This window comes from Hordeum vulgare, chromosome 2H, assembly GCF_904849725.1.
Source record: "Hordeum vulgare subsp. vulgare chromosome 2H, MorexV3_pseudomolecules_assembly, whole genome shotgun sequence".
NCBI classification, from domain to species: domain Eukaryota; kingdom Viridiplantae; phylum Streptophyta; class Magnoliopsida; order Poales; family Poaceae; genus Hordeum; species Hordeum vulgare.
Window position 1 is genome coordinate 27880474 of NC_058519.1, and position 16577 is coordinate 27897050.

Sequence of the window (16577 nt, forward strand, 5' to 3'; positions counted from 1 at the left end):
TTTCAACAATTTCTGACTTAATTTGGTATATTTCGTGCATTTACTTAAAAAAATTTAGCTAGTTGACCCTGAAATTGAAAAGCACTACAAATGAACTCTGAAAATGTTGAAAGTTGGCATGATATCATCATTTCACCTACATAGCATGTGTTAAAAAGTTGAGAGGGCTACGACAAAAACTGGATGCACTTCGTGTACAAAACGGACAATCTCTCTCGAACGAGAACGAGAACTCATCTCTTACAAAGGTTTATTAAAATTCTTTTTGCATATTTGAGAATTTGACAAAACTATGAAAATGAAAAGTGTTTGAAATTTAGTACATTCCATACATGCATTACATAAAAGGTTTAATACATTATTACATTATTGCACCAATATTCCTATCTATTATTTCTGTTTTGTTCTTGGTCGTAGCCATGGAGAATCTTCATCATTCAGTAGGATGCTTGGGTCAGTTTTCACTTTGAAGGGCGGAATTTCATGAAAGTTATTATAATCTTCTGACATGTCTGTCTTGTCATCTACTCCCACGATGTTTCTTTTCCCTGAAAGAACTATGTGGCGTTTTGGCTCATCGGACAATATCTTCTTTTGCTGATTTCTTTTTCTCGTTTTTGTAGACATGTCCTTCACATAGAAAACCTGAGTGACATCATTGGCTAGGACAAATGGTTCGTCCATGTACGCAAGATTGTTGAGATCCACTGTTGTCATGTCGTACTTTTGGTCTACAACTACCCCGCCTCCTGTCAGCTTCACCCATTTGCACCGACACAAAGGGATCTTAAAAGTAGGTCCATAGTCAAGTTCCCATATCTCCTCTATGTACCCGTAATATGTTTCCAAACAGTGCCCATTCTCGTCTGTTGCATCAAAGCGGACACCACTATTTTGGTTGGTGCTCTTTTTATCTTGGGCAACCGTGTAAAATGTATTCCCATTTATCTCATACCCTTGGAAAGTACATATAGTCGAAGATGGTGGCCTGGCCAAACAGTACAGCTGATCTCCAACGGCGTCGTCATTCATGAGATGTGTCTGCAACCAACTGCCGAAAGTCTTCTCGTGTTTCCCTTTAATCCAAGAGTCAGCCTTCCCCGGGCTTTCGGAGCGTAGAATATTCTTGTGTCTCACGATATACGGATCCACCACGGTGGAATTGTGTAGAACTGTGTAGTGTGCTTGAGAGAAAGAATGCCCGTCCATACATACTTTTGCTTTCCTTCCTAGTGTGCCTTTTCCTGTCAGCCTACCCTCATACCGAGATTTAGGAACACCAATCGGCCTAAGGTCAGGAAGAAAGTCCACACAAAACTCAATGACCTCCTCTGTTCCATAGCCCTTGGAGATGCTTCCTTCTGACCTAGCACGGTTACGAACATATTTCTTTAAGACTCCCATGAACCTCTCAAAGGGGAACATATTGTGTAGAAACACAGGACCGAGAATTCTAATCTCTTCGACTAGGTGAACTAGGAGGTGTGTCATTATATTGAAGAAGGATGGCGGGAACAACAACTCAAAGCTGACCAGACATTGGACCACATCAATCTGTAACCCTGATAGACTTGCTCGATCGATTACCTTCTGAGAAATTGCATTGAGGAATGCACATACCTTCACAATTGCCAGACGAACATTTTCCAGTAGAATTCCCCTCAATGCAACCGGAAGCAATTGCGTCATAAGCACGTGGCAGTCATGAGACTTTAGGTTTTGGAATTTTTTGTCTTTCATATTTACGATTCCCTTTATATTCGACGAGAAGCCAGTCGGGACCTTGATACTGAAAAGGACTTCAAAGAAGATTTCCTTCTCTTCCTTAGTAAGAGCGTAGCTGGCACGCCCTTGAAACTGCCCTGGATGCATGCCATCTCTTCCTTTATGACGTTCCCGGTCCTCCCGTGCTTCCGGTGTATCTTTTGACTTCCCATACAAGCCCAGGAAGCCTAGAATATTCACGCTGAGATTCTTCGTCAAGTGCATCACGTCGATTGCCGAGCGGACCTCATGGACTTCCCAGTAGGGTAGCTCCCAAAATATAGATTTCTTCTTCCACATGGGTACGCGCTTATCAGGGCCGTTAGGAACAGGTTGGCTGCCAGGACCCTTTCCAAAGATTACTTTTAAATCTTTGACCATATCAAATACTTCAGCACCAGTACGGATGACATGCTTCCCCCGGGGTTCTGCCTTGCCATTGAAATGCTTGCCTTTTTTCTTTAAGGGATGCTTGGGCGGAAGAAAACGACGATTGTATGGGTACACATTCTTCTGACATTTGTCCAGATATATACTTTCTGTCTGATCCAAACAGTGCGTGCATGCATTGTATCCCTTGTTTGACTGTCCTGAAATGTTACTAAGAGTATGCCAATCATTGATGGTTACGAAAAGCAACGCTCGAAGGTCAAATTCCTCTTGTTTGTGCTCGTCCCACACACGTACACCTCGTTCGGCCCATAGCTGTAAAAGTTCATCAACTAATGGCCTTAGGTACACATCAATATCGTTGCCGGGTTGCTTTGGACCTTGGATAAGCACTGGCATCATAATGAACTTCCGCTTCATGAACAACCAAGGAGGAAGGTTGTAGATACATAGAGTAACGGGCCAGGTGCTGTGACTGCAACTCTGCTCCCCAAAAGGATTCATGTCATCTATACTCAGACCTAACCATAAGTTCCTTGCGTCAGCTGCAAATCTCGGGAACTCTCTCTCGATTTTTCTCCACTGCCGACCATCAGCGGTGTGCCTCAACTTATCGTCTTTCATACGATCTTTCATGTGCCATCGCAACAACTTTGCATGATCTTTATTTCTGAACAGACGTTTCAACCGTGGTATTATAGGAGCATACCACATCACCTTGGCAGGAACCCTCTTCCTGGGTGGCTCGCCCTCAATATCACCAGGGTCATCTTTTCTGATCTTATACCGCAATGCAGTGCATACCGGGCATTTATCCATATTCTCGTACTTCTCACCGCGATAGAGGATGCAGTCATTAGGGCATGCATGTATCTTCTGCACGTCTAATCCTAGAGGGCAGACAAGCTTCTTTGCTTCGTACGTGCTGGCGGGCAATTCGTTCTTTCTTGGAAGCATCTTCTTCATCAGTACCAGCAACTTTTCGAATGACGAGTCAGTCACACCGGTCTCTGCCTTCCACTTCAGCAATTCCAGTGTGCTACCCAGCTTCTTCTGGCCATCTTCATAAGTTGGGTACAACAATTTGTTGTGGTCCTGTAACATCTGCTCGAACTGCAACCTCTCCTTTTCTGTGTCGCAACCTCGCCGTGCATCAGAAATGACCCGACCAAGATCATCAGCGGGCTCATCTGGTTCCCGTTCTTCATCATGCTCTTCTTCTTCATTATCTTCCATTGCGGTATCAGCATACTCAGGGAACATAGATCGGTAGTTGTCATCATCGTTCTCTTCTTCTTCATCGTCGTCTTCCATCATAACCCCTCTTTCTCCGTGCTTGGTCCAAACATTATAGCCCGACATAAAACCGGACCGAAGCAGGTGGCTCTGAATGACTCTTGAGGAAGTGTAATCGTTCTCATTCCGACATTCAACACATGGACAAAACATATAGCCACCACCATGCTTGTTCGCATCGGCTGCATCTCGAAAAGAATGCACGCCTTCTCTGTAAGCGGTTGTGCGTCGATCACCGTAAATCCATGGATGGCTCATCTGTGTTATACGACAGTATATCAAATACAATCACGATCCTAAAAATTAGTACCGCACGGTCTAAAAATTAGTACCGCACGGTCTAAACGAGGAACTGAAGCGGCATCGCTCTAACACACATTTCAACAAACACATCTAGTGCATCAAAAAAAAGTGAAGAGCTAGCACACACCCACAATCCTCCATCCAAGAAAAATGCAAGGAAGAGGGAAGAGGGGGGCTGTGCTATATATAGGCAGAGGACTTTAGTCCCGGTTTGAGACACAAACCGGGACTAAAGGTGGCGCACATGCGGGCTGCACACCGCGTAGCCCTTTTGTCCCGGTTTGGGACACGAACCGAGACTAAAGGCTCCTTACGGACCGGAACTAAAGCCTCAAGGGAGGCATTGCGATTTGGGGCGACGTGGCCGGGCCTTTAGTCCCGGCCCAGAGGCAGGCCGGGACTAAAGGGTCCCGGCCAAAGGCCCGTTTTCCACTAGTGCATGAGACATGAGCTTGTCACGCTAGGTTCAATGCGTGGGTGAGATGTAGAGCTTTTTCTATGTGTGATGTGCTTGCACACCAAAGCCCATCGCCGCACTGGTTGGTACGTGACGCATATGCCGTGCATGTACAACAACGAGGATGCTGGATGAGCATGCGTGTAGACTTGCAGAGGTGTGCTGCACTGTACACTGTTGCAGAATACGACATAAAATGAATAACTGACAAGCTGAATACATGCAATAAATGTGGTCTATGACCTGATCACGAAGTATGTTGGCGGCCCAGATACCGAGCTCCATGTAGCTCGAGCGCCATCAGGCATTTTCCTCCTCCTCCTCCTCCTCCTCCTTCTTCTTCTTCTTCTTCTTCTTCTTCTTCTTAGATTGTGGCTCTGTGAACAGAACTTCGCCGATCTTTGCAGCTAGGGATTGGACCAGATGAGCATATAATGGTGGAACATCATGAATTTGAGTCGAGCTCGGTCATTGATAAGGTCAGGTTGAAGGCTTTTCACACAGGCCACACAACGGAGGTCGTCTCGCCCGCTCCCACGAGCGGGGAGGCAAGCCCTACCTCCGTCGGCTCCAGCCTCCCCCGCCCTCGGCCCCTCCCTCGCCGCCGCCGGCTCGCGTCGCCGGGCAAAGCCTGGCCGGCGTCGGTGGCGGCGGGGCCTCTTCCCCTTCCTCACGGTGGGCTGGCGCGGGACGGTGCCATGGCTCGGATGCGCACGGTTCTGCACGACGGCGCGGTGCGACTGCGGCCATGATGGCACGACGATGGTGTCCTGGGGTGGAGGCGCGGGCGGCTGCTCGTCGGGGGTGAGGTGGGGCGTGCCTGCGCGGTTGGCGGTTTTGGGCGTCCCGACCCAGATCTGGATTGGGTGGATGCTCTGCCAGCAGGCGGCGCGGGCAGAGGCAGCATAGGCCGGTTGCCGCTGGTGGCTGTGGCTGCTGGAGGTGTCCGGCGTGGCGGCGTGCTCCTTGCTGAGGTGGTCCGGCGGCTCTAGGTCTGTGCTGACCGCGCGCGTCTGGGAGCGGATGGTGCGAATCGATGGGGAGGCGACGCGTCATGCTAGGTGTCGTGTTTCTGCCGGTGGCGCTGGGTGGTGGTGCAGCAGGCCTCCTTCCCCTGGTTCTAGGCCGACATGGCTGCGAGCCTGGGCTTGTGCTTGGGCGGATCTGGATGGTGCCCGGGGTGAGTCGGAGCTCTTCCTCCGGGTAGGTACGTTTGGGCTCGATCCCGGAGGTGCCCATGGTTGGTGAGGCCCCTCTCCTCGCGGGTACGGTGGACGTTGGTGGTGGTCAGGGCTCTGTCACTTTGTGGGGCAGATCGGTGTCAAGGGCCATGGTCATGGCGTCGTGCGAGCAGGCTCAGCGGCGGCCGTCGGTAGTCAAGGAGTAGGGTCTCCCCCGTCCACCGGGTATGGCTAGGGATCCAGGCGTGGATGCCTCCTACTGTGAAGGCGTCCATCCATACTTTGTGGCTGATGCCGGGCTAGGAGCGAAAGGTGTCACCTTTTGATCTTCTCTTCATGGCAGGTGCACCAAGATTTGGATGGTCGATGGAGTCGTGGACATGGATGCCGGGGTGGCGGTCCTGGATGGCGGTCCGCATGGCTGTCTCTCCGGCGGGCACCATGGCGGCGGGGATGGCACTACCTCTTGGTCATGTGGGCACAGAGAGGTGATGCTGCGGGTGGCTCGGACGTGCTCTCTGACTCTGGCAGTAGCCGTGCCCCAATCCGGATCTGGATGTTCTTTGCTCCGCGCCCGTGCCCTGGAGACCTCGTGGTGACGCGGGGGAGCTGCCAAGTGAAAGCTCCGTGCTTTGTCGTTGACGACGGCGACGCTTGCGGGCGTCGTTATCTTCTTGAAGACGTCGTCATGGTGTTCCTCTCTGTGTCCGAGTTCCTCGTGAAAACTTTTGTCTGTTGTAGACTCGGCAACGGCGACGCCTAACACCATTATCCCTCCGGGGGGCGTTGTCGTGGAGCTTAGGTGTTATAGGGCTTACCGCGGTGTTGCTTTAGTCCATCCTGTACTTTAGTTTGATTGCGTAGTTGTGTGCGTTCTACGTGATCCGGTTATCTTGGGATCGGTCGCGTATGGGGTCACCTCATCTCCTTGTATCGCTCGGCCGTGTACTCTGTATGGTTGTTGCTTTATATGTAAAGCGGGGCGAAAACCTGTTTCGAGATGAATTTAAGCCCAAATCTCGACAGTATCTAGTGGAACAGTCGAGGGTTTTGTCAGACCATCATAGGGCATGATTATGACCGCATCACCTCTGAAGTGCCAAGGCCCTTCTTGAGTAACTCGCTCCCAATCTCCTGGGCAGGAGAATTGCACCGTATACAGGTTATCCTCAAGTGGCTTAAAAATCACTTCGTGAGCAAGATCCCATGTTGATCTCATGTTTCGGAAATACCAGTACTGAGAGTAGGTTTTGGCGGAGTTCACCCTAGCCAGCGCGATCCACCGAGCCGCCTCCATCGATGCTTCCGTCTCATCGAACACCACATCGTCCAAGTCCTCTTCCCGCAGACCCAATTCCTTCATCGGCAGTTGCACATCATCGATCTCAGATGGACCAGCCTTTGCCGGTCCTCACACGCCGTTTGATACCATCTTTGAGACTCTAACCCGATTGAGAAATCGCTATCGGAAGGAAAACGGACGCTAGCGAGGAAAGAAAAAAGAAATTCAACGAGTCACAAACTTGTACACTACCAGAAAAACCTACTACACCTATGGCTTTTTCTATGCCGACGGCTTTTTGTCGAGGCTGTCGGCATAGTTGGAGCTATGCCTATGGCTTGCTAAAAGCCCTCGGAACAGAAAAGTTGTAGACATATCTACATCTACGCCGACGACCTCCCTCGGCACAGAAAAGGCCGTCGGCCTACAAAATAGTATGCCTACGGCCATCGTCGGCATACAACGGCCGTCGGCATAGACGTGGGGCCGGCTACCGCCCCCGGGACGGGGGCTAACTCCGTCGGATCTATGCCGATGGCTAGACGTCTGGCCGTCGACATAGATACGCAACGCCAGGTCACGGATCCGGAGCGCACCGACCAGCAGCTATGCCGACGGCGGCCGTCGGCATACAGGCCACTTCGTTGATCCGCAGCGGCTCTAGCCATATCTATGCCAACGGCTTTGCCGTAGGCATAGTTATACATATATTTTTTGTCCTTTGTATCATGTGTAAACATAAATGTACCAAATATATATATATTATTTAATTAACTTACATGTACCATGTGTAAATATAAATGTATTCTTAACTTTTTTATGAATATATATGTACTTTGTACTTTTTTCGAATACGTTAATGTTGTGTCGTCATTTTCTTTGAATATAGGTCCTTATATTTTATTAAAATCAAAAACAGCTCTCCCTACAGAAATATTGTGGTGGTTGCAAACGCCCGGCACGCGTCTCCGGAGTGTGACCCCCCTCACGTCCGGGGTGTGCCCCCCTCACGGAAAGTCAAAGGCTAGATCTCGTGTTCAGCTGTTACACGGTTAGGCGGGACGGGGGCCGTGGGGGTAGCAATGGGACCGAAGCGTCGCACCGGGCCCCCATACATGCCGAACGATGTGGTGGCATGTATGAAGAGGCCACACGCATCTCCGTGGTGTGGCCCCTCTCACGGATAGCGCCGCTGTCAGCACTTGGGGCAAGGGTTAATTAGTCCGGTCGGGTGGCTTCTAGGGGTATCTATGCCACCGAAACATCGCGTCGGATCCTCATGCATGTGTGAAAGTGATGTGACATGCGTAGACGCCCGTCGCGACGCTCCGGGGTGCGCCCCATTTCATGTACGGCACTGTCGTCGTCACTTTGAGGGGGGGGGATAGCCGCGTCGGGTCAACATGGAGGGAACCTAGTGATGGGTTGGACTCAGGCCATGTTCTTCCATGTTCTTATGGGCTGACCTGTCGAAACGAGGTGGACGAGTCCATTGGTCAAAGCCCGTCCGATGCAAGTCAAACGCCTAGATCTACGGGTCAACGGGGCTAGGGTTAGTCCGGTCGGGTGGCTGTCAGGGGTAGCTATGCCACCGAAACATCGCTTGGGTCCTCATGCATGTGTGAAAGTTATGTGACATGCGTAGACGCCCGTCGCTGCTCTCCGGGGTGTGCCCCCCTTCATGTACGGCAATGTCGCCGTCACTTTGAGAGAGAAAATAGCCGTGTCGGGTCGACATGTAGGGAACCTAGTGATGGGTTGGACTCAGACCATGTTTTTACATGTTCCTATGGGCTGACCTATCGAAACGAGGTGGAAGAGTCCACTGGTCAAAGCCCGTCCGATCAAGTCAAAGGGCTAGATCTACGGGTCAACGGGGCTAGGGTTAGTCCGATCGGGTTACGAGCCACTGTACGAGAAGTACCGACGTATGGGCGTATGGCCCACCCGTCCAGCGATCTTGAATACCACCTGCCATTGTCAAACGGGCCCACGCAATGCCTCTAACCCTCGATTCAACAGGAGTCAAATTCCTAGCGAGGTTTTCTTTTTTGACACTCCGATTCCTAGGGAGTTAGTATTTTTCCTTTCGACTCTACTGAAGATCCTAGCGAGGTTTTTCTTAATTCTCAAGAAAAGTGAGGTTTTTCTTTTTCTTTTTTTACGCTCCGATTCCCAGCGAGTTTTTTTTTAACACCGATTCCTAGGGAGTTAGTATCTCTATATCTAATAAGGATTTATTTGTGTCCGTTTTCCTTTCGACTCCACCGAAGACTTCCCCTCCTCATCTCTATATATTCGGGCCGAGCGCTGCGTCTTCTTCCACCGTTCCTCCCACCCATAGATACAAGTTGCATACGCGCGCCGCGGGGGTTCCGTTTCACTACGGCTGGGAGCCATCTCGATCGCCGACCTAAAAGCAGTAGGACGTGCAGGCGCCTGGCGTGCAAGATGAACAAGTCCTCCCTTACTCCACCCGGGGTGTCCATGGAGCTGCACGCCGGCAACCGCGAGCGCCTCGTTGCCGCGCTCAGCGCCCACCTCTCCGCCTCCGCCCGCCCTCTTCGTGGCGTCGCCCTTCTGAAGGTTCGTTTCTACGCTCGTTCCGTCGATCTCGCCCTATCCCTATTGATGTTCCTCCCTTAATTTGGTACGTCTACCTTCTCAACTCTGAAGGGCGGCGAGGAGCAGAATCGTTACTGTAGCGACCACGTCGAGCTCTTCAGGTGAACGCGCCTGTCACCACTTCCCTTTTGCCGTTTCCTGCATACATGGCAGTTTGAATTAATACGTAATTGGTAATTTGGTATTGGTAATTAAATGTCTGCAGGCAGGAGAGCTACTTCGCTTATCTCTTTGGAGTGCTAGAGCCGGGGTTCTATGGTGCAGTCGTAAGTTCTCTTCTCTCCAATGGCACATCCCGCGTCCATGTACCAATTTTGTTTGCCTTCCACTTTTACGGCCTGTTCATGTGCTTACTTACTTCTCATATAGAATAGAATGATCTAACAATTTCTTGAAGGGATTATCGTTGCAAATCAATGTACCAATCCGTGCAAATATGCATAACACAATTTACTCAACTTGTCATGAATTTTGCTGTGGTAACTTCAACCAAACAAAGAAGGTTATCTGTAATATATGCCATTAATTTTCTTGGGCTGAACCTCGGTGTGTGGAGGGATAGCCCAACACTCATCATCTATAACTTATAGTGTCACCGCAATTCAAGTCATTCTTTAAGAGGTGAATTCATGCGTGCTTATCTGATGCCATGTTTCTAACTTGCCCTTTAATTGTTCACATAGGACATTGCCTCTGGACAATCAATTTTATTTGCTCCAAGGTTGTCACCTGACTACGCTATTTGGATGGGTGTAAAAACATTGTCTTACTTCAAGGTATTTAATATTCTAGCGACCATACTTGCATGTGCCGCTACACTCCGATTTTAAATAATATTTCATTAAATCTGTACAGGATAGGTACAAGGTCGATTTTGTGTTCTATGTTGATGAGCTTGCACAGGTTCTCCAATGTCAATTTAGTGCGAATGGAGAGACACCCCTTCTCTTTCTCTTATACGGCCAGAATACTGACAGCGGAAATTACTCAAAGGCAGCTAGTTTTGAGGTACGTGATATATAATTAGCCACACTAGCATCAAACAAAGTGCATTCTTAATTTTTTAGTTTCGCCAAACACTGTCACTGGAAAGCGCAAACATTCATTTTAATGTTGCATTACCATGTTCTTTTGAACCTCAATGCTTGGCTTTATAGTTTTGTCAGACATTGTCACTGGAAAGCGTAAACATTCATTTTAATGTTGCATTACCATGTTCTTTTGAACGTCAATGCTTGGCTTTATAGTTTTTTCAGACATTGTCACTGGAAAGCACAATCTCTCACCTTAATATTGCATTACTTCTTGGAAGTAAAAAATCCACATTTTCTGATATGGTATATGTACCTTGTATAAAGAAGTAAATATTTTCCACACCTTTTGTCTTTCTTGTTATGTATTTGGGCTACTAACTTACCATGCATTTTCTTTGTCCATGTCAGGGGATAGAGAAGTTTGACACTGATTTAAGGACGCTTCATCCTATCTTAACTGAATGCCGTGTTATAAAATCTGACATGGAGCTTGCCCTCATTCAATATGCTAATGATGTCAGCTCAGAAGCGCACATTGAGGTATAAAGAGTTATCAATGCTAATAATTTTCCACCTTCACTGCTGGTACTATTTTGTAGACATCCTATTCGCAGAAATATTCACTAGGTATATCTATCATTTAGGTGTTACTACTTCGAACTCACATACTTGCTCTTTTTTAGAGTTAAACTGAACACTTCTGATTGTAAACTTGCATTTTACAAGGTTATGAGGAAGATAAAACCAGGCATGAACGAATATCAGTTAGAAAGCATCTTTATTGGTGCATCTAGGTACAGAGGCTGCCGACATTGCTCCTACACATGTATATGTGCTACTGGAGAGAACAGGCAAGTTTACTTTACATATTATGTCAAATGTGACGCAAGTAATAAGTAGTTACAAATATGTAGAAATTGTCACTATTTGTTCATTTTTGTGCAACGTATATGTAGAAGTTGTCACTTGTGCTAATATATGGATATAATAATATCAAATCACCATCCCGGTGCCAGTATACGTAGTTTTATGCATGGTTTCTGGATGATGCTTAGAGAAAAAAATCTTTAAATTCTCTAACACCACGAACTTCTAGTAGTATGAGATAAACATCTTAGTATAGAATTTTAATGTCGAAAATAAACTACTCACTTTAGGTAATTTCAGCACGTCTCTCTTTTCAAGTTCATTATATATTTATATGCACAACACTTGTTATTTGTTGACTTTTCTGAATAGGTACTATGAAAAGTTATGTAGGAATCGCTTTCTTAGTTAATTCAAAATGATAGGCCCATGCCTATTGTATATGAGTTTATTCAAGTTGGAATATCTTGTGTGCTACATATATAACTCTACTGCTTATCTTACAGTTCCATTCTTCATTATGGACATGGGGGAGCTCCAAATGACCGGGTACACTTTTCTATGCTGCTTATGACCAACAACTTACTTTTGGTGTTATTTACTTGCTCAATCTTGTAAATCACACTAGCGACCAAATTTAGATTATGTTCTCCATAGCTCAAAAATCTTATTAGCAAAATGATTAATTTTCATAATACTGGCTATTTGGAAAAGGGTATGATAGCTTTATTTTAGTTTCAGACAATAGAGTTCACCTACCTTTTTCTTTGTTAACTGATTTTTTCTGAAGAAATAATTTGTCAACTATATAGTTGTTAAGTACCATGCATGCATAAGATCTTGACATTTGTAAGTTTGAGGAACAATTTTTGCTCTGGCTGTTGTACGTGTTCATAATTCATGCATATTGGAGAAATGCCAACAATGATGAGATGATCATAGGTTGGTTGGTATCTCATTGAATTAATCAAAAAGCCTATGAGAATCATGAACTAATTGTTGTATGATGTCTGCTACCATCATTGGCGTGTCAGTACAAAATAATCTCCAATTGAAGCATGTGTGTGTCATCATTAATTAGGTGATAGTGTTCACAATTAGATTTAGACAATTGTGAAAGAAACTTGTATAGTTGGCTGGGCGAAGGACCTTAATTTAACTAACTTTAATGTTTTGCTGGACTTATTAATCAAGTAAATAAGGGAAAACTCTAATAGCATATATATGAACCATAGAATAGAAACCGAATGAAGGAACAACTATGGAGGGTCTTGAAGTATTATTGGATGTTGATGACTTCTTAATTAGGGGAGGAGTACACAGTTTCACCTTTCTCATACTTATCTACTACATTTCAGACGCTGAATGATGGAGACATGGCTCTAATGGACATGGGAGCTGAATACAATTTCTACGGTTCTGACATCACATGTTCATACCCTGTAAGTCGTTTGGAATATTCATACGGCTATTTTGATACACTCTTTTCCAATATCAACATTGGCTTTTGTAATTTATTGGCAAAGTGTTATTTACACTGTACCAACGGGTTCTTTCTTTTTCAGTTCAGTCCAATGATATGTTAGGACTATTTTTTATTCAACAAGGTGTTTAATTTACATTGAATCATAGCTGATGTAATTACTGCAACTGGACGGGAACTAATTAACTTTGATATAAACTGTCGCATTCTTCTGTTGATCACATCTTAATATAGTGTTTGTCTTGTATTGCTATCTGAATGAGTTTATTTCTTTTTAGGTAAATGGAAAATTCAACAGTAACCAGACAATGGTATACAATGTAAGTACCTGCTGGTTAAATATCCATTTAGCTTTTTTTTAAATTCTTTATTGATACAAGACTGACGGTGTTTTACAGGCTGTCCTTAAGGCTCATAATGATGTGATATCACATATGCAGCCTGGAGTAAAATGGATCGATATGCACAAGTATGAATTCTCTGTCGTCACTTATAGAACCATGCAGTTTTTAATCATCCGTGATGGGTTTTTTTAGTGTTGTCAAATTTGGTCTATCAAAAAACAATTGTGCTTTAATGGAGTACAATTTACAATTTGCATAAAATCATTAAGTGTGCTTGATCTAAAGATTATTTACCGATGTATCTGAGTGGTCAAATTGGGTTCCAGAGAAATAATTGGAAATAATTTTTCAGCTCTTTTGGCCTAATATGTCAATCCGTTCAACTTGAACCAAATCAAACTTGTGTCTCCGATCCCTCTGATTGTCTATCATTATCTCAATTGTTTAAGCATCATATGAACTTTTTCGCAGGCTGGCAGAGCAGAGAATACTTGAGTCCCTAAAGAAAGAAAATATTATCCAAGGGTGCGTGTGGGAGCTAATTATTTGTGCTTATTGAACTTCAATTGATAATATGTCAAGCTTTATGTTAATTTATCTGTTTCCTATTATCATATATTTCAGTGACATTGGTGATATGATGAACCGAAGGTTGGGTGCTGTTTTCATGCCTCATGGGCTTGGGCATTTACTTGGAATTGACACCCACGATACCGGAGGCTACCCCGAGGTTAGATTCTGACTTTATCATGCCTTCATTTTAATCCTTTAATATTTACCTCATTTGAACTTAGACTAGTGCTTGTTTCTGGACCTTAGGGCTTAGAGAAGCCAAAGGAGCCAGGATTGAAATCCTTGCGGACCATCAGAGAACTTAAAGAAGGCATGGTAAGTAATTACCTTTATCATTAATTTATACAAATTTGGTAGCACACAATTCTCTTTCATTTTATGCACACTTGCTTGAGAAGTTACTGGGATGCCATATTACTCGGTAAATACATTAACTGGTGTGTTAATATATTCTCTTTTGCACAGACTAATGAAATTTCTAGTTCCCCATTTGGGTATTCAAACCTTCTTGTTATTTTTCACACTTACCTGATAACGTGGATAGACTTTAACTGTACATCATCGTGTATACGTAAATTCCTGGTGCCCAGTTTTGTGTGTTTTGCTGTCTATGGAATTCTCACTTTTGAAAGTTATTCGCTTTTGTGTTCTTGTCGATTATTCATAGGCAAACTACCTTTTGAAAACATTATGCTTAAGTGCCCTGAGATTCATTCCGCTTGCAGTCTTTCTACTTGTCATATAATAAACTTAATGGACCAACGCATGCATGTGCACTACTTTGATGGTGTTCAACTTAACAGGAATTTTTTGGAAGTTTCTTCTTAATCTCAGATGTTTGCAATGTACATATACTCCTATCTCTTTGGGTATATTTATGTCAATAAAAGTGGAGAGAAGAAACCTAAGGAAAACATAGATTGTGTAATAAGACAACAGAAGGCCATACTTTGTGTCTCCGTGTTCAGAAGGGTGGGTGGGAATCTAATCTATATAACAAAACATTTGAGCTCCTGTGGTATGTATTGCAGGTTATTACAGTCGAGCCCGGCTGTTATTTCATTGACACTTTATTGAGCCATGCCAAGGATGACCCAATTTCCTCAAAGTTCTTCAACTGGGAGAAGATAGAAATTTACAAAAGCATTGGTGGTGTTCGCATTGAAAGTAACCTGGTATGTATTGATTGCTCTTTTATGATACATAACAATAAAACCTAACAAATGCATTACACAATAATGCTTTCTTTACTGTTGGTGCACTCCTACTTGTAATGGCTAACTTATAGCACGTAGGAAATAACGCAAATACATTATATTATATATGTTTCAAGTTGTTCGCCGCATTGTCTCTATTTGTTTTCCTTATTATTTTTAATCTTTTTGGATTTGTGCATCCACGATGTCTCGACTTGGTCTTGATATTGTATCGTTGCAAAGGCAGAGTGTACATTGATATATTACCCGTTGTCGGAAAATTTAGTTAAGTTAATATTAACTCTTGAAAGGCGTAGGCTGTGAGAAACACAAGATGGATTAAATATGCGTTGATAGACCTGGGAGTCGAACATCAGTTAGGGAAAGTGTGAATCTTGAATAATCTTTGTCTTGAACTTAGTTTTGGGATATAAAGGGGACTTCTTTTTAATATTCCCCATTCTCAGAAAACCAAGGCAGTGAGGCTCCTTGTTCCTGACATTAACTACTTCCTCAAGTTCTTTAATAGTTGTTGTTCTCTACACAATCTCCAAAATAATTTTCAGCACTATGTTTTATTGTAATGTGATGCTAAAACTTCACAAAAGTATGCAATGTGCAACATCGAAAGTACATTTGATACAAATTTACGTGTGAATTATACATATCATGTCAATGTATCGTTAAATAGACTGGTAGCAATTATTTTGAAAGTTTGACTTTCCATATGCCCATAATAACCACTTTTAGGGAAACATAGGGATCCACAGTTTCACGAAGAGAAACAGCTTCATGTCCACAACCGTACTCACCGTAACGATTAGTGTGCATACTTCAGAATTTGCATAGAGCCACCATTGCATGTAGTACTTGATCCTAATACATTTCTCTGTAACTACATGGGACATAGTGGCTAGTACCATTACCATACACCCATATATTCTGAAATTTGCAGAACTCTTCAAATTGTCAGTTGGACAGTTTTCTCGGATGATGATCATGCTATTTCATTTTCTCATAACCGAGTTCGGCTTACCCTGGCATTTGCGAGTTTCCTAATCTTGTTAGCCTATTTATATCTATATTAGTGAAGCAGAAGGATTTTTTGTAAGTAGTGTTGCTATAGATTTCTCGGTGTTTGTTTCGATTCCAAGTAAATAAACAATGCCAAAAACCTCTAATCTAACAGATGTTCTCTTTATCAAGTCATAAAAGTTACAGGAGCCAAGCTCAGCATTCACTTTCTGTAGAATCCATATTGCATTTACCTTTACCTTTTCCATATGTTGTTCATTTCCACACTAAAAACGCAGTATGTCATTGCAGTATGTGACGACACAAGGATGCAAGAACCTGACGAACTGCCCCCGAGAGACCTGGGAAATCGAAGCAGTAATGGCTGGCGCGCCATGGCATTCACGTGATCTCCTTTCCAATACGACAACAACAGAGAATGGCCTCCCCAAAGCCTAAGCACTTCAATTTACGCCCTTGAGAGAAAAAAAACATAATAGTAGTAATTTTCTGAAATATAGGATACTTTGATAAACAGCGAGCCTCTCACAAGCTGTTAGTCTGGTTTGAGTTTGATTATAAGTGGCATATCATATGTTCACTTATAGATTGTCAGTCACTTTTAGGGTTTCCTCTATTTGTGGTGTAATCAAAGGTTCAAGGTCCTTGCAGTTAGTTCAATCGCCTCCGTTCTGAACCAGCAACTGTGTTGATGAAAATTAAGTGAACGATCATGCAACATTTTTTTTGTATCATCATAAGTATAAG

General features: G+C 44.4%; 1 protein-coding gene across 1 annotated transcript; it reads left to right on the top strand.

Moving 5' to 3' along the window:
- Nucleotides 1-9124: 9124 nt before the first annotated feature.
- Nucleotides 9125-16268, top strand: LOC123429380 (xaa-Pro dipeptidase-like). Its single transcript, XM_045113421.1, has 16 exons — nucleotides 9125-9259; nucleotides 9350-9399; nucleotides 9504-9564; nucleotides 9982-10074; nucleotides 10154-10306; nucleotides 10741-10872; nucleotides 11059-11183; nucleotides 11706-11748; nucleotides 12558-12641; nucleotides 12961-13002; nucleotides 13081-13151; nucleotides 13498-13551; nucleotides 13651-13756; nucleotides 13846-13914; nucleotides 14631-14774; nucleotides 16122-16268. The coding sequence occupies exons 1-16, from the start codon at nucleotides 9125-9127 to the stop codon at nucleotides 16266-16268; spliced, it is 1509 nt and encodes a 502-aa protein (XP_044969356.1).
- Nucleotides 16269-16577: the final 309 nt, after the last annotated feature.